Source organism: Schistocerca gregaria, chromosome 2 (assembly GCF_023897955.1).
Source record: "Schistocerca gregaria isolate iqSchGreg1 chromosome 2, iqSchGreg1.2, whole genome shotgun sequence".
Classification (NCBI taxonomy): domain Eukaryota; kingdom Metazoa; phylum Arthropoda; class Insecta; order Orthoptera; family Acrididae; genus Schistocerca; species Schistocerca gregaria.
This window is the reverse complement of record NC_064921.1, coordinates 24,972,186-24,990,650: the sequence shown is the minus strand read 5'-3', so window position 1 is coordinate 24,990,650 and position 18,465 is coordinate 24,972,186. Positions and strand designations below refer to the sequence as shown.

Genomic DNA, 18,465 nt, shown 5'->3' with positions numbered 1-18,465 from the left:
CCGAAATATTATCTGTCAGATTCTCCATTTGTGTGCATGGTACAAGTACCTACTGTACCAATAATTGATTAAACTGCTACTGTAGAAGCAGCTACTGAAGTGGCACACGATTCGTTTCAGCCGGCCGTAGTGGCTGAGCAGTTCTAGGCGCTACAGTCTGGAACCGCGCTACCGCTACGGTCGGAGGTTCGAATCCTGCCTTGGACATGGATTTTTGTGATGTCCTTAGATTACTTAGCTTTAAGTAGTTTTAAGTTCTAGGGGACTGATAAGCTCAGCAGTTAAGTCTCATAGTTCTCAGAGCCATTTGAGTTGATTCGTTTCATTCAGTTAAAGTATCGTCAATGGAGGAACATTCGCGTTTGTTTCTGACTTTTAATACAGATGCCACATCTGCACTCACGTCTGATTTGAATTTGCCCTTTGGCAGTGGAGCCGTCAATAAAAACCTGAAAGAAAACGTGAGACAGGAACCGTTTGACAGTGACACACAAGACAGCTAACTATATTTTTCGGTAGGCCAATAAAACAGAGGAAGAGAGTAAACTGAACGAGTATTTCCCCATCTACCACCTAACTCATCGTACATCTTTCAGCTACACCTCTGTAGCTACACCATGTATTGTAATACTGCGAATGACAACCTAAATACTTACCACGAATACAAGAGTGACATAAGTATATTGCTAGTGGATAACATCCTTAATTTAGTTACAACAAATATATGATATGTACTTGTATATGTGGTATAGGAGATATGCAATTACCTTTTATACAGGCGTCTTGTACCAGGGTTTTGCTATTAAAATACACTTGCTATTACACACAATTTTATCTCTGTATAATTTGATATTTATGGATGAATTCACGCATCTGAAGATGGTAAACAGCTAATCCACAGTGCAGATCGTTTACAAGTGATTTTGGCTAAGACGTTCTAAAGATCGCCTCTTACCCCTCAAGCTGAGTAAACTAATCTGCGTTTATAGTACTTTTAAATTTTGGGGAAGCTTTTGACAATGTTGTTTCGTTTGCATTGTCTTGGAATTTTGAAGGTTGCAGAGATAAAATGCAGGGAGTCAAAGATTGTTTACAACTTGTGCAGACTGCAGTTACAGATTCGAAGTATATGGAGGAAAAACCGTAGTTGAGATGGAACTGAGACAAGGTTGTGGCCCACTCCCTATATTATTCAATCTGTAATGGCGTGTGTTGTAACTGGAGGGTAGCGTACCTAGGAACACATGATGTTTTGTGGTCGCTGTTACAGTATATTGCTTGATTGTAGAATGTCATGAAGGAAACAGCACTACAGACCGCCACAAGCAGTTTCTGGATTTTTCAACTTTTTTTGTTTCTGTGACACATGAACTTGAGTGTCGTGCATTGTTCGTAACTTTTACTAGATGTAGCATACTAAAGCTATTTTTAGAATATTGTTAATTCTTTAGTTGCAGAGTTTTTTTGATAAGTAAAATTCTGTATATTTTCACGTCGATCCTCGCTAACACGTGTGTTTCAGATACACTGACGTCGCTATTGAATATGATGTGAGCCAGTCATCAGAGAGTATGTTTGCTATTCATTTCTCTGTGTTACCACAAATGACACTACCTCTCTCCGTCTTTAATGATGTAGCGTGACTTATAAGGAGCCTAGTTGCGTCTTGCTGCACCGAAGCAAAACTCACAATTTCTAAAATCATCCACCAGCCTAGCGTCTGAAAGTGACGTTCACGTACCATCAGAAAGGTAAATGTGCATTACGGGTCCATAGCTCTTGCTATTGGGCCGTACTGTAACTACTAACAAACTGGGTAAGGCTGACTTTTACTGAACTGATAAGTTCTGAGGCTTATTTGAATGCCATTTGTTTTCACGATTATACCCGTTCTATCACACAGGACAGAAAGGTTCACAAAGAAATTGCGTGACATAAAAAGTACTCGTCATACTTATTATTTACATACAGTAATCCCTACACACTGTTAAAGATGGTAGAAAATACGGTAAACGTTTCACAAATCAGATGACATATACTAAGCTCAATTAATGTCTTCATTATATGCAGAGTTTCGTTCTTGAAAGCCCACTGTTATCCGTTCAACCTTATTGTTCGGCATTTCCTCTAACGACTGATTGTTTGGTCGTACTAAATACTGAACTGACTAGCGCGAACCGCTTTGCAAGGCAGTCGTGCAGAGAGAATCCGATGGCACACTAGATGATTTGGCTGTTTCTCGTTGCTCAGATATTCCCACAAATATTGACACTAAATTGAAGTTTTGACTATGTTGTGATCGTAAAAAAGTGTGTGAAATCTTATGGGACTTAACTGCTAAGGTCATCAGTGCCTAAGCTTACACACTACTTAACCTAAATTATCCTAAGGGCAAACACACACACCCATGCTCGAGGGAGGACTCGAACCTCAACCGGGACCAGCAGCACAGTCCATGACTGCAGCGTCTGAGATCGCGCGGCTGTGATCGCATATTATTAAGAGATTTTTCACTATTATTCTACACCAAATCTGAATGAAGCTTTAGCAATAATTAATAAATCAAAATATGGGATTGGCAAGCTAACCAGAGAGTAATTGATTCTTCTTTTATAATAGCAACCACTTACATCAGAACAGCGTATAGGTGGCGCAATTTTTCAGGATGGGTATACTTGTAGTACCATTTGTTTTCTGTAACTTGCTTCACTTTACATAATCGAGCATCATCTATTGCATCTTCACTCAGTTGAGATATGAAATGAGGAAACGAAGAGTGTGGCTCTCAAAGCCAAAAATGTCACTGCTTTGACTCATTGCAGTAGATTTGATTTCTGTAGGAATAATGATATTTTACCACTTTCTACTAGCTCACTTCTTTGTTGTACGTTTCTGTTCAGAACAAATTTTGCAGTTGAGTTTCAACGAACTTCTCTTAAGCTAGACACCTGAAATTTTAAACTGAGGTCGGAACTAAATGATAATGCAACATTGACAAGTTTTTTCTTCAGGTCTGTTATCAAGGGTTGAGGGTGAAAAAGGCTGGTAGTGCCCTGCACAGCCACTGTGTTGTGCGGTTAGTAGTGTAACGCATTTGAGGGGTATATCTGTGGATGCGCAGAACTGAGCAAAGTGTGGTAGGGGGGCAGCAGGACATGGACAGTAGGGCAAGGGAAGATGAGAAGGGCAAACACAGGAGGATGAAGAGACTGAAAGAGAGGGATGATGGAGGAGGGGATGGACAGACAGAGAAGAGGAGTAGGAAATGTACAGAGGGGGAGGGGGGGAGAGGAGGAGATGGGCACTGAGAGGGAGGAGGAAGAGACAGGGAGAGGGGGAGAAGGGGAGACACATGTACAAGAGCAAAGCCATTGGCGTAAAGATAGTTCTGAGACAAAAATGTAATTGAGAATCATATAAAATAAATTTTGCTTGCCTGTTACTTTATGTTTTAGGAAAATAGCAATTAAGCAGGTTAATGTATTATTAGTGTGTAGGTATAACACTGTTCTATTTAATTCAATATCAGGTGAAAAGACAATGAAATAAACATGAAATTTAACATAATGTTTCTTATAATCTCATCAGTATGTTTAATATCTGTTGAAATTATGACACACAAGACTAAAAAGCTGAAAATTATTATTTAATAATAATACATTTTTAATACAGCACGCTTTTTTGAAATGGAATAAGCAGAGTAATAGTAGTCCTGAGAATGTCTGGTTGTCAGTTTTAAATAGCTATAAAACTACTTGTAAGATTTAAATTGAATATTACTGTGTGCATGCAGTACCTTATTGATGCATGAATATTTTACTTCCTCACCATTATATGTTGGGATTAGGGATCTGAATGAAACTACGAGACATTATTTTAAACCTTTTATGCCCAATTCGAAAATGTAGTATATTAAAATTTTATATTCATTTAAATAAATATTTTTAAATACAATGTCACTTTCAGTTTCATTTTGCATGGTTTTAGAGAGTGGCAAATGCATTGTAAATTGTCAGTGTAGATGTCTTGGTACTGCTATAAAAAAGCCAGTCTACTGTGGTGTTGGCTGTATTCTTAAGCCCTTGGTAATTGTGTTAAATTAACTGTAAAATTGAAATTCTGGTGATATTTTCAGGAAGAGAAAGTGTCGCGCTGACGAGAAAAGAGACGGCGAGGACTGTGAGGACGAGATGGAGAAAGAGCAGGTGGTGGTGGGGTCTGTGGCGGGGCCGGTGGTGGAAGCACGGCGCATCAGCAGCATCACGACGAGGCCCTCCACCGGTAAGTGCCGCCTGGCTGTCAGCACGTACACCACGTAGCTGCCAGCGCATATCTTACGCTTGTGACAACTTACAATCCCCCAACAACTCAGTCTTATCTCAGAGCTGGTCACATAGTGTGGTTAGCGGCATGGCATGGAAAGAGTAGTAAAAAGAGTTTCGGACTCATAATGGTTCCTGAGCTAAGGTATTAAGACCCTGAGAAATCGAGACTTGGTTCTGGTCACTGTGGTCTTCAGTCCGAAGACAGTTTCGAGGCAACTGCCTACGATACGCTTTCCAGACCGATTCTCTTCATACATGCACAACTACCACAACGTGACCGTCTGATCAAATACAGCCAGACATCCTTATGTAGTGTTGAATTGACCACTGGATGTCACAGGAGGCAGACCGCCAGTGTAAAAGGTGGTGGAGAGCATAGTCTTGTCAGTAGAGACGCTGTAGCAGCAGAAATAGCCGGTGACGAGAGCTCACTGATTTCGAATGTAAACTAGACACTGGATGTCACCAAAGTAAAAACCCTATCAGGAACATTTCTACAACTGTTGATGTGATTGTGAAGCGGGAAAATTAAGAAACAAACACGTGTAAATCAAGATCAGGCAGAGCCCACGTACCAATGAGCAGGACTGTCCCGCATTGCATACGTCGGTTGTAAAAAATCGCATTAAATCAGCAGAAGAAATCACTCGGGAGTTCGAAGGTACCACTAGCAATCTTGTTACCACAATGATTGTTTGTAGAAAGTTAAAAATAATGGCGTAAAAAGGTCGACCAACTCCCCATAACCTGCGTACTTCTGTAGTCAGTAGTAAACTACACATAAGATAGTCTAAAGAGTGACGCCACGCGGCAGTTGATGACTTGGAATGAGTGATTTGAGTTGATGAATAACGGTGTAATATTTGATAGTATGATGCAAGGATTTGGGTTTGGCAAGTGGCAGAAGAATTTTTCTGCTATCGTGTGTATTGCAAACCATGAAATTCGGAGAATGTGACATTATGGGTGTGCTGTCCTTATTGTCCTTACGAAACTGATAAAAATGGAAGGAACTGACATTTGTTACTGCCTAGTGTCTTGCGTGCTATAAAGGAAATGTTTGGAGATGATGACTTTTTTGTGTAATCATGAAAATGCATGCTGTCGTAAAGCAGTACCTGTCAGGCAATAATTTGTGCACAGGAAATTACGAAAATGGACTGTATGAGAGGACGATTCACTCTCTCACTACTTTTCATATTCAAAGGTACTCTTTAATGTTGATTTTACACCCAAGACATCAATGATGTGAGACTACAGCAAGTTTTCAACAACAGCAGGCATGTTGTTAATACATGTGAGATATTTGTGGCGGCTCTCCTTTGAATAGTATTTTATGGAGTTGAGAACAAGCTAGGAGTTCGGACGTTTAACAGTAAATCCTGCAATGGACGTTTTGGGCCTGGGAGCAACATGCAGCTATGGGAGGAAGGAACTTCTCGAAGCACTTACTGAGGACAGAACGATGGTCCCAAGAACTTAATACGCAGGAGTGCTTTCAGCCAAAGAGATGGAAAAACTGCATACCTGAATCTACCTGTTAGGCGCATCTAGCCATGACTGGGGTAGGGATGCAGGAAAATGTATATCGGTCGGCCAAGGCGTTTCGACAGTTTTGTGAACACCCTCTGTGAACAGCGAAGGTGTCCATAAAAATTCGTGAGATTCCATGTCCACCATGGGCTGGGCACTATTGAGGAAGCTACCAAATTGTGGTGTCGCCCTTGTGTCTGCTAAATTTTAAGGGAAGCCAGAGACCTTTGAAAGAACATTAGAGTGGAACACATCGTTTATGGTGGCTCTGAAATGGTTTGTGTTGTGACACAAAAGCACTTCTCTTAGTGTATCCAAGACCCCAGTCAGACGTGCTATAACGTTCAACGTGTACATTTAATGATCTCTGTGATAAACGTATTGTATACTTTAGACGTAAATGGAAACTCGATACACACTGCCTAAACTGGCCAGGATGACTCAGAATGCAACGTATTCTGCTCTCTGTACGGGAATTTTCAAGTCAGGAATTGGTTGTTTCTCCATAAATATTGTTAACCTTGGTTTAGCTTGGCCGATAGGGAAGAGCAGACGAGTTAGATGATAAATATGGAGCTCATGGAGTTGAGATTGGCACAAAACCATTGTGGGGGTTGTTGCGTGAGTGCTTTGTGGGAGTTTATTGAGGTCTGATGGAAAGGGAGGAGTGGAGAACATTGGTCTTCTGATTCAGGCTCTAGTTTGAGGAGGACTCTGGTCTTCACTCTTGTTATGAGTGGGTTCCCCTTTGGACACTTATCCTATGAGTGTCTTCATACTGTCATTGGTCTTGACTGGAGAGTCTTTGCTGAGGCCTTAGCTGCACCAACAGTTTAGACCTGAGTCATCTCAGACAACTCACTGTGCCGAGGACATTCTTATTCCTGTCAGATCTGTCACCTTCACGTTTGGTCACCTTGTGGATCCTGCCATAAGGTGAGTCAAACTGTTCAATGGATTGACCAGCGAACAGCAGTGCTACACACTGGAAGCTACCGAGAGTTCAGGGGTCCTTTAGTGAGCAATTGCGATCCATCTAACAGATAACTAGCTGTGACTTTGCTTATTTCGTGCGTGCGGTAATGAAGAACTACAAGCAGTGCACATTGCTACTCTGCCAACGCTTGGACCATGAGTGTCGCATGAGACAGTGCTACACATAGAGAAAGGGGGATGGTATTGCTGCCGCAGCTTCTTAGAGTAAACAGAATCACTGTCTCTCCACTTGTTCTCATCTGCACCAAAATAGTATAACTTCTGTGTAGAAGAAATCCATCAGCATCTATTCAGGGTCAGATAATTTCAGATTACATTATCCATGTTTGGAGCCAGAGTAAACAGATAAATCAGACAAACTTAAGTCTTTGTCAACTAATCCCCACCCAGTGGAATTTTTGGCATCAGTTTGTGTTGTCCAAAGTTCGTGATTTGTTTGTCATCTCAATTAACTTGAATTGTTTGTCAAATTTCATTATCAATAAATTTTTGCCAGAATTCTTTTTTATAAAAGATCAGTCCCACGTTAATACATTAATCACTCACGAATAACTGACTACACTGAAAACAGGACCACCATTTAATTAGATTATTGCAGAATTCATATTCATGTAGAGTCTGATAGAAGTGATAACCTCTAATTGAGTCTATCAACAACAACCACTGACAAAGGGCAAAATCAGTTTAGCAGAAGCATCGGCCAGATATTCGAGTGGAAGGCTTACTATTTAAGGTGAGTGGTGTCAGGGCGTAAACTCACAGCAGCCTCTAGCCTTTCAGATTATACTGCAAGACCAGTGTAGTCTTGCAACTGTTATGGACAGAGTCCCGATTTGAACCCAATGCAAACACTCTGAAATGAGTTAGAGCTTCGGTTTCGCTCCAAACCCGTTTCTAATGTCACTACTTTCTCCAATTTCCGCTGTTTAGGAAGTACTGGCTACAATTCCTCCACAGGGACTCTGACACCTGATTGAATCTATCAGCAGAGGTAAGGTTGTCAAAAAACGAAGGGTGGAAACAACCTATTTTAATGTCCACTGATAGGTGTGTCCATATAGTTTTTATCACTTAGTGTACACACAACTGAACCTCCTTACAGATTATAAGATTTCGCCTCCCTCTCCAATTCCACCACTCCCTCCCCCCAACCCCCTCTCACGTGCAGACATGCTCTTCCTTCTACATATTAGTAAACTAACAATTTCCTCAGTTCCTTGATACATCACAATCCATCCCGTAAACCAATCCCTTGTATTAGTCAAGTTGTACCATCAATTTCATTTTTATGGAGTTTGATTCAATACCTCCCCATTTGTTATTCGACCTACCCAACTAATCTTAAGCTTCCTTCTACAGTAGTGCATTACAGTAGCTTCTATTCTCTTCTTCTTCGCACTGCTTATTTAAGACATTTCACAACTTCAGTTAAGATTTTCTAAGTCTTGTATTTATACTACGTGCCTGTTTTCCAGAAATACTTTTCATCCTATAGCCAGCCTGCATGTTATAACTCACCCTCGTCCACTATCTATTTTACATGTGTCCTCTCTGAAACACACTTTTGTTTTGGCTCAGAATCATTAAGAGGTCATTTTCCTTCATAGTTCGCACAGTTGCTGCCTCTAGTTGTACAGTTTACAAACAGCGCGTACCGCTCCTGTTGGCAGACGCTGTGAGCCTGGCCAGCAGCGAGTCCGGCGCGGGGGCGGGCGCCTGCTGCGGGCTGCTGGGGGCAGCGCCGTCGGTGGCGGGGCGGCGCCGGTCCACGCTGCCGCTGGAGCTGCTGGCCGCCGACGGCGAGGCCGAGGGCGCGCCCATCGCCGCCATCTCGCCCTCCAAGCTGCCGCTGGGGCCCTTGCAGTGAGTACCCTCTCTGTCTGGCCACTTAGTCATTCTTCTTCAGGCAGCAGTTGAGGACTGAACACGCCAAACCCAGCTACGAAATGATTCATTTCTTAAACGTCCATGAGCCAGATCTTAAGCATTTTTGGCAGGTGACTAAATGTGCGTGTGGAGCAAGAGAAAGGCGCCCACAACATGTAAATCTGTACTATGAACAGTGGTCGCTGGAAAGACGACTAACACACGACAACATGATACACTCAGTTGCTGTAAATACCTTGTAGACCAAACACAGCCACTGTGCAGATAGATTATCTAGACCGCTGCGCTTGAGCATTTTGCTGGCCCCTGTGGACGAGCGGTTCTAGGCGCTTCAGTCCGGAACCGCGCTGCTGCTACGGTTGCAGCTTCGAATCCTGTCTCGGGCATGGATGTGTGAAATGTCCTTAGGTTACTTAGGTTTAAGTAAGTCTAAGTCCAGGACACATATGACTGCAGATGTTAAGTCCCATAGTGCTTAGAGCCATTTGAAATTTTTGCTGCGCTTGAGGAATACTAGCAGCGAGGAGAATACATGCGCAAGTAGTACAAGCGACGAAGAACTTCACAGACAATACTACCGAAGCAGATGACAGAAGTAGTGGTAACAGGTCAGACGACAAAGGAACAGGCGAAGAGACCCTGTAGAACTGTGATTAAGTGTACACTCTTGAGGCTGAGAAATGAAGATCCAAGAAGGAATTATCCAAGTGGGATAGAATTCTATATTTACTGGATGACTTTTCATGTGAAAGAGCTTCACAAATTGAGCAAGTCAGTAACACGTGGGTCCATCTCTGGTCCTCAGGTAAGCTGATATTCTGCTTAGGTGTGATTACTGTCCACCTGAGGGCTATCGTTCCAAATTCTGCCCAATTAGCACTTTAGATATCCAAATTACCGAACTGGTTGGAGGGCCCTGCTTATAATGCCCCAAACCATCGCAACTGGGAAGAGATCTGGCGACCTTTCTGTCTAAGGCAGGTTTTGGCAAGTACGAAGAAAGTAGAAACTCTCGCCGTTTGGAGGCAGGTACTATCTTGCTGGAATGAAAACCAAAGATAGCTTGCCATGAACGGAAACCAAGCTGGTCATCTAATCTCGTCGGCGAACCGCAGTGCTGTAAGTGTGCTGCAGATGAGAGCCAATGGAATCTTCGATGATGAGTTCCACTTTATTCTGAGCCACGATGACCTGCGAATACGTGTCTGGAGACGCCCCAGACAGCAGTGGGATGTCGGTCGCCATTGGCCCGACAATCAGGAGTAATGTTCTGGGGTGGCTGCCTTTTCATTTCATAGCAGGACCGGTTTGGTTGTCATCTGAGGCAGCCGTACAGCACAGTGGCCAGCAGACGACATTCTACGCCCCGTTTTGTTGCCCTTAATGGCAAGTCATCTGGGGTCACATTGAAGCAAGATAATATCTGCCCACACATGGGGAAGAATTCTGATGCCTGTGTTAATGCTTGCCTAAGCCTATCTTGGCCAACAAGGTCAGCAGATCTGTTCTCAGTTGAGAAAATTTTGAGCCTTATGGGCAGCGCCGTCGAACCCACTCACGATTTTGATGAGATATTTAGAAATTTGTGGTAAGTTCCTGTGGAACCAAACTGCTCAGGTCACCGTTCTCTAGGCATATACACTACTAAATCAAACTAACTAACGCATAACACACACATCCATGCCCGAGGGAGGACTCAACCTCCGACGGGGGGCGAACCGTGGCAACGAACCCAAGACCGAGCGGCTACCCCGAGAGGCATTTTGATGATCCAACGCCTCACTTTGACAGACTTTGAGACAATGTCGCTCAGCAGAACATCGATGCCAAGCTGAATTACTGCTTGCGTAAGGGCCAAAAGTTGTCTAATTCTCTAAGGTCTTTCTCTTTAATAAGTCACCCAATTTTTCTGATATAGTGATCATCTGCTTTCTGTGTGTGCAGATCGCATCGACAGATTTCCATCCGATTTGGATGAACTTTTCGCCATACGTCGATTTCTTTGTGTTAGGGTATATATTGACTGGAGTGTCTCGAAAACAAGTATTTGTTAGACAGTTCATGTACGCAGGGTCGTTATTCAATCATATGACAGGAACAGTCATTCGAAGCAAAACAGCCAATTAAACATGGGTCAAAATTACATACTTAAAGCGCTATGAGCACTTGTTCATCTTCCATATCCTGAAACACATTTCTTCAATTGAGGAAGTGTTCATAGCTCTTATGGTATGCACTTTACAGTCCGTAAATTCTAAATTTTTTTGGTTCCTGTTTGCCCCTGGATATTCAACACTGAAAGAGAAATACAGAAATTAGCACACTGCTGTGTGGGTCACCTAGCCTAGATTTATCTGACGGCGAGACGCTCAGAGTATTTCTGACGTTGTCGCCCATGGTTGGCGAGTAGTAGTAGATAAAGTGGTGGCTGCTTAATAGCGGGAGGATGAGTGTCTTTGAGGTACTCCCTTCTGGACACCCACGCTGGCGACATTCTATAAATCTAAACTCTTTCCACTTTTCCTTTCTCTTAATGCATGAGTACTAAGCAGTTTTTAAGGATTGTCACTTCCAAATTTATACATGTTTAAAGCTGTATCATTGTTAAAACTTTATTAAACACGAAATCAATAGTGTGAAAACACGACCTGTCGTAGTTACTAGGTGATAGCTCATTTGTAAATGGCTGCAAATAATATAAAAATGACAACTTAGCCACCCAGCGACTGACATGTTCGCGTGAAAAGCTTCCTGATACTGTTTGACTCAATGGTTTCACCAATGTGATCACAAAAGTCGAACTGAGAAATACGTGTACAAGGAAGGCAATTTCGGAAAAATTCTGTACAGCACTAGACATACTTCATTTGATCGACTAGCGAAGGTAGCACACAAATGGCCAAGAAGAGCAGTATAATTTCCCTTGGAATCACATAAACTGTAAGTCTAAGGAAGCCAGGTTGTATGATAAATATGAAGAAATTTGGTAAGTAATAATCATCGGAAGGACTAATTCAACATGTAGAAAAATCTTCTGTGACGTTAAAAGCATTGGCATCGGCGTTATAGAGTGGAAGAGGAAACTAACTGTTCTACACAATGGAGAGAGTGTATACGTGTAAGGTGAGCACTGAAGGCTTCCACAAGAGGGATAAACTCTCAGATAACTTGACAGAAAACGAAACGTTAGTCGATACGGAAGACAAAGGCGATAAAGTATTAGAGTCCGAGCTTTCGAAGTGTTGCTATCCCTGAAGGCTTAAGGCGTAGATAACATTCCACTGGAAATTCTAAAATCATTGACTGAATGGCAATCAAACGACTATTTAAAGTTTCCAGAATCTACCTGTATGAGCCTCGAGGTACACAATTAGACATTTGGGAAACCATCATCCACAGACTCCGAAGGTAGTAAGGGCAGATAAGTGCCAGAACTGTCGCACAGTGAGCTTAACACGTCATGCATTCAAGTTGTTGACAAGAATAATATACAGTAGAATTTAAAACAGAGTTCAGAATCTGTTCGATGACATTCTGGAAAAGATGTAGGCACTACATAGACAGTTCCGACGCTGCACTTGCTAATGGAAGCTAGATAAGAAAAATCAAGACAAGTTCATAGGATTTTAGAACTTACAAAAAGCATTTGACAATGTAATATGGTGCAATATGTGGTATCGCCCAAAGAGAGCAGTGACACATCAAAGTGGCAGCGGTATTCGATAGCACAGGCACTGACGAGGGCTCGCTGCAACTCGCAACGACGTACGGGAGGCGCTCCTGAACGCCACGCCTCCCCTCTCAGCTCAGCAGCGCCCTCACATTGTGGTCAACATATATTCGAGCTAGCAATTTAGAGCTTAACATTCATGCAGCTTATAGTTAGACGTTCTATATTTAATGATAACGTCTGCCTCAGCTACAGCAGTTAACATCATCGAGTGGGGCAGTGACAGTAAAAGTTTCTGATAAAATGTACTTCTTTAATTTTTAACATAGAGAACAGTTTGTTAATTAGTGCATCAGGTGATCCTTTGCTAGTCAGTGACAGTTGTAATTTATCTCTCAATTCTGTGCCGAAGATTTGTTTCAAAGTTTGGTAAATCTTTCGTTCATTTGTGTAGTGAAGTGAATTAATATTACATGTGCTCTAGTTTGATGTGCCATCTGACCGTGCAATCAAAGAACCCACAGTTGTGGCCCGCCGAAACTCATGACACAATATGTCTCAAATTCTCCGAAAGTAGGTGTAATGGTCTAATCAGCACACGCAATGCACTGAAAGTAAACCGAAAAAGAGAAAGGTAATGGGGATTAACTGAATTGAGATTAGTGTTAAACTTAAAGGTTAGTGTTGTGGAACACAATGTTGTCAATGTAAAGGAATTCTGACATAAGAAACAAAATAACACAACACAGACGAAACCAAGAACAAATAAAAAACTGACTGTCACAGGTAAATTACGGCATTCCTTGACAAGAGAAGTCTACTAAACTTAAACATCGGCCTCGGTTGGAGGTACAATTTTCTAACAGCGTACATTTGAAGGAGAGCACGGTACATTAGTGCATCATGGACTGTGTAAAAACCAGAAAAAGAGAGAATCGAATTTCCAGTGTGAATCCTCTACTAACTCCTCAACTTCCCATCCCTTCTAGCCCACATCGAAAATCTTGACATAGCGTACAGTAATACCCTAACACGATTCGAATAATCCTCTTGCTTCCCCTGTAGTCACCAGACTCAATAAGTGGCACGCATTTAAAAATACTTCTCATCATCCATACACCTACACACACTCCACATCCTATCCCAACACAGTTTCATCCGGACCCTTCTCCCAGACAGTGAGATCCGCCCCGATGTTTATCCCTCCCACCAAACATAATTCCCCACCCATCCCACTACACATCATGGCTGTTCCTGTCTCATTCCCCCTCTCCACCCCCGTCCCTTCCTGGTACGGGCCCGCCCAACCACCAGACTCATCCTCACCTTCTGTCGCCCAATTATCCACACCAACACCCATAGAGTCTCCTATCTTAACGACTCTATATTTTTCTACCCACAACCCTCATACCTACAGAACACATTTTCTCCTCCTTAAATCCGTTTGTCACAGTTTATGCACTTCAGCTGTTAAGTCAGAGTGCAGTGATGTTTCATAAAGTAATCTCTGTTATGTGTTTTTAACAGTATAAAAATGTCCAATGACTTTAATTTAAAACAAAAGTCAACAATCTTACTTCGTTTATGCAAACGCCAACAAAATTCAATCTTTTATAATTTTTAAAACCCATGGTAATATTTTTGTCTTTTAATACTATTTCTTTTCGTCTCAGTTATATTTTTTAAAAAGTTATTGGCTGAAGAGTGGAACGTTGTGCCGCTGACAGCCCACCTGCTGCCCATATGGGCGAGGCGGATGAAATAAACATACAGAAAAATGAGGCACTTCGTAATGCAATTTTGTACACTTTATTGTATAAAGTAGATGTGTACATTCTGATAAAATTTCTATTGCAAACGTTTTATTTAAGTACGTCAATAGCAACTAAATAGTTAGGGGACTACTGTCTATAAAGAGCGATTTTGCTAAGTGGCAACAAACAGCAGTAACCGATTCCTGAGAAGATAAGGAGCAGAATAGTTCAAGACCTACATATTGCTGAATTTGCGTTCCAAGGGTGATACGTCCACTTAAAGGTGAATGTAACAGAGATCAGAGAGCACACATGGCCGCGCGGGATTAGTTGAGCGGTCTAAGGCGCTAGAGTCCCGGCGGAGGTTCGAGTCCTCCCTCGGGGATGGGTGTGTGTGTTTGTTCTTAGGATAATTTAGGTTAAGTAGTGTGTAAGCTTATGGACTGATTAACTTAACAGTTAAGAGTCATTACATTTCTCACACACACACACACAGAGCACACACGAGAAAATACCACGGAAGGTGCAATGTTCTGCAAATACTAGTGTTTCAGCTTTACACTTAAGAGGGCATAGTTAATGTATAATGGTAAAGCGTTTCCAGTAACATTAAAATTTCTGCACGACCGGTTTGAGCTAGTAGGCCACTTTCAGATGTTGACAGCTGCTCTGCAGAGTCCCTGTGAGAGTTTGAGTGCAATAGAGTGGGACGCTAAGTTAAGGAATTATGCACTCTTAAAAGCAAAATGGCACATGACGAATGATGAACGAGGTCATAACAAGCTGATTAGCACAAATGAAGAGGGCATTCCTGCCAGTCTCATAGGCCTTAATCTAACGAGGAAATTTCTGAGAATCTACGTTCGGAATACAGCACTGTACGGTAGTGAATAACGGAGTCTTGGAACACTGGAAAACAGGAGAATTGAAGCTGTTGACATGTGGTGGTATTGAGGGATTATGAAAATTTGGTGGACAGATAAGACAAGAAATGAGGCAGTTCATCACAGAATCGGTGATGAAAGGAACATACGAGAACCACGAGCCAGAAGAGAGGACAGTGAGATAGGACATGTACTGAGACACAAGCGAACAACTTTCACAATATTGGGGGTAGCTGGAGTGGGGAAAACTGTAGGGGAAGACAGAGACAGGAGTACATGTAACAAATAATTGAGGAGTAGGGTGGAAGTGCTATTCTGGGGTGAGAAGGATGAAGAAAGGAGTTCGTGAAAATAAGGGGGAAGGTGTATCAATTACAAGTTAGGAATTCCATTTGATTTCTTATATTTTTATAAAGTTGTAAGAATGTTGCAGTCTCAGTCACTTGTAAATGTAAAACTTACTAGGTATCAAAAAGCATACAATCAACACTTTACGTTATAAGGAAACAGCAAAGTTTTTGCTGGCGACCGTGCTCTGCTAGTACTGGAACACGCACAGAGCGTGAGATGGGGTAGTGGACAACTTCGTGTTTGTGACTGAGGGTAGTCAAGACTGACAATAAATTTTTAGTTGTAAATTTTCTTTTTCATATCGTTCCTTTTTTCTAAAAGACACCTTGCTTGATGCGGCACATATTTAGACCCCAATTTCGCTCAGTGACCCAGGTGCCAGAAGCAAGAACCGATACCTGCAGTACCGGCTCGATAGGGGTGGCAAGGAGGGCGCTCACCCCTTCGAGTGCCGGAAGAGCAGTACACAAGGAAAGCGGAACTCTCCTCTGTAACAGAGAACTGAAGAAGTGACCAGGTTACACTGGAAGGACATAAAAATCAACAGTCGAGATCGCAATAATAATTGTTTACTTACAGGTTTCGGCTTACGTTAAAGCCATCTTCAGAATTTTTGGCCCCTATGGCGGCTCCCCCCATGAACCATGGACCTTGCCGTTGGTGGGGAGGCTTGCGTGCCTCAGCGATACAGATGGCCGTACCGTAGGTGCAACCACAACGGAGGGGTATCTGTTGAGAGGCCAGACAGACGTGTGGTTCCTGAAGAGGGGCAGCAGCCTTTTCAGTAGTTGCAGGGGCAACAGTCTGGATGATTGACTGATCTGGCCTTGCAACATTAACCAAAACGGCCTTGCTGTGCTGGTACTGCGAACGGCTGAAAGCAAGGGGAAACTACAGCCGTAATTTTTCCCGAGGACATGCAGCTTTACTGTATGATTAAATGATGATGGCATCCTCTTGGGTAAAATATTCCGGAGGTAAAATAGTCCCCCATTCGTATCTCCGGGCGGGGACTACTCAGGAGGATGTCGTTATCAGGAGAAAGAAAACTGGCGTTCTACGGATCGGAGCGTGGAATGTCAGATCCCTTAATCGGGCAGGTAGGTTAGAAAATTTAAAAATGGAAATGGATAGGTTATAGTTAGATATAGTGGGAATTAGTGAAGTTCCGTGGCAGGAGGAACAAGACTTCTGGTCAGGTGACTACAGGGTTATAAACACAAAATCAAATAGAGGTAATGCAGGGGTAGGTTTAATAATGAATAGGAAAATAGGAATGCGGGTAAGCTACTACAAACAGCATAGTGAACGCATTATAGTGGCCAAGATAGATACGAAGCCCACACCTACTACAGTAGTACAAGTTTATATGCCAACTAGCTCTGCAGATGATGAAGAAATTGAAGAAATGTACGATGAAATAAAAGAAATCATTCAGATAGTGAAGGGAGACGAAAATTTAATAGTAATGGCTGACTGAAATTCGAGTGTAGGAAAAGGGAGAGAAGGAAACATAGTAGGTGAATATGGATTGGGGCTAAGAAATGAAAGAGGAAGCCGCCTAGTAGAATTTTGCACAGAGCACAACTTAATCATAGCTAACACTTGGTTCAAGAATCATGAAAGAAGGTTGTATACGTGGAAGAACCCTGGAGATACTAAAAGGTATCAGATAGATTATATAATGGTAAGACAGAGATTTAGGAACCAGGTTTTAAGTTGTAAGACATTTCCAGGGGCAGATGTGGACTCTGACCACAATCTATTGGTTATGACCTGTAGAGTAAAACTGAAGAAACTGCAAAAATTTGGGAAATTAAGGAGATGGGACCTGGATAAACTGAAAGAACCAGAGGTTGTACAGAGTTTCAGAGAGAGCATAAGGGAACAATTGACAGGAATAGGGGAAAGAAATACAGTAGAAGAAGAATGGGTAGCTCTGAGGGAAGTAGTAGTGAAGGCAGCAGAGGATAAAGTAGGTACAAAGATGATGGCTGCTAGAAATCCTTGGGTAACAGAAGAAATATTGAATTTAATTGATGAAAGGAGAAAATATAAAAATGCAGTAAATGAAGCAGGCAAAAAGGAATACAAACGTCTCAAAAATGAGATCGACAGGAAGTGCAAAATGGCTAAACAGGGATGGCTAGAGGACAAATGTATGGATGTAGAAGCTTATCTCACTAGGGGTAAGATAGATACTGCCTACAGGAAAATTAGAGAGACCTTTGGAGAGAAGAGAACCACTTGTATGAATATCAAGAGCTCAGATGGCAGCCCAGTTCTAAGCAAAAAAGGGAAGGCAGAAAGGTGGAAGGAGTATATAGAAGGTTTATACAAGGGCGATGTACTTGAGGACAATATTATGGAAATAGAAGAGGATGTAGATGAAGACGAAATGGGAGATACGATACTGCGTGAAGAGTTTGACAGAGCACTGAAAGACCTGAGTCGAAACAAGGCCCCCGGAGTAGACAACATTCCATTAGAACTACTGACGGCCTTGGGAGAGCCAGTCATGACAAAACTCTACCAGATGGTGAGCAAGATGTATGAGACAGGCGAAATACCCTCAGACTTCAAGAAGAATATAATAATTCCAATCCCAAAGAAAGCAGGTGCTGACAGATGTGAAAATTACCGAACTATCAGTTTAATAAGCCACGGCTGCAAAATACTAACGCGAATTCTTTACACACGAATGGAAAAACTGGTAGATGCAGACCTCGGGGAGGATCGGTTTGGATTCCGTCGAAATGTTGGAACACGTGAGGCAATACTGACCTTACGACTTATCTTAGAAGAAAGATTAAGAAAAGGCAAACCTACGTTTCTAGCATTTGTAGACTTAGAGAAAGCTTTTGACAATGTTGACTGGAATACTCTTTTTGAAATTCTAAAGGTGGCAGGGGTAAAATACAGGGAGCGAAAGGCTATTTATAATTTGTACAGAAACCAGATGGCAGTAATAAGAGTCGAGGGGCATGAAAGGGAAGCAGTGGTTGGGAAAGGAGTGAGACAGGATTGTAGCCTCTCCCCGATGTTATTCAATCTGTATATTGAGC

The 18,465-nt window shown here is 42.2% G+C and overlaps 1 protein-coding gene across 1 annotated transcript in view; it reads left to right on the top strand.

The window, feature by feature from the left end:
• Positions 1 to 18,465, top strand: part of LOC126335601 (PDF receptor-like) — a 383,334-nt gene that overhangs the window by 344,191 nt on the left and 20,678 nt on the right. The window contains exons 14-15 of the mRNA XM_049999054.1: positions 4,136 to 4,281; positions 8,525 to 8,717. Coding sequence (XP_049855011.1) covers positions 4,136 to 4,281; positions 8,525 to 8,717 — 339 coding nt within the window. The remainder of the gene's footprint in view (positions 1 to 4,135; positions 4,282 to 8,524; positions 8,718 to 18,465) is intronic.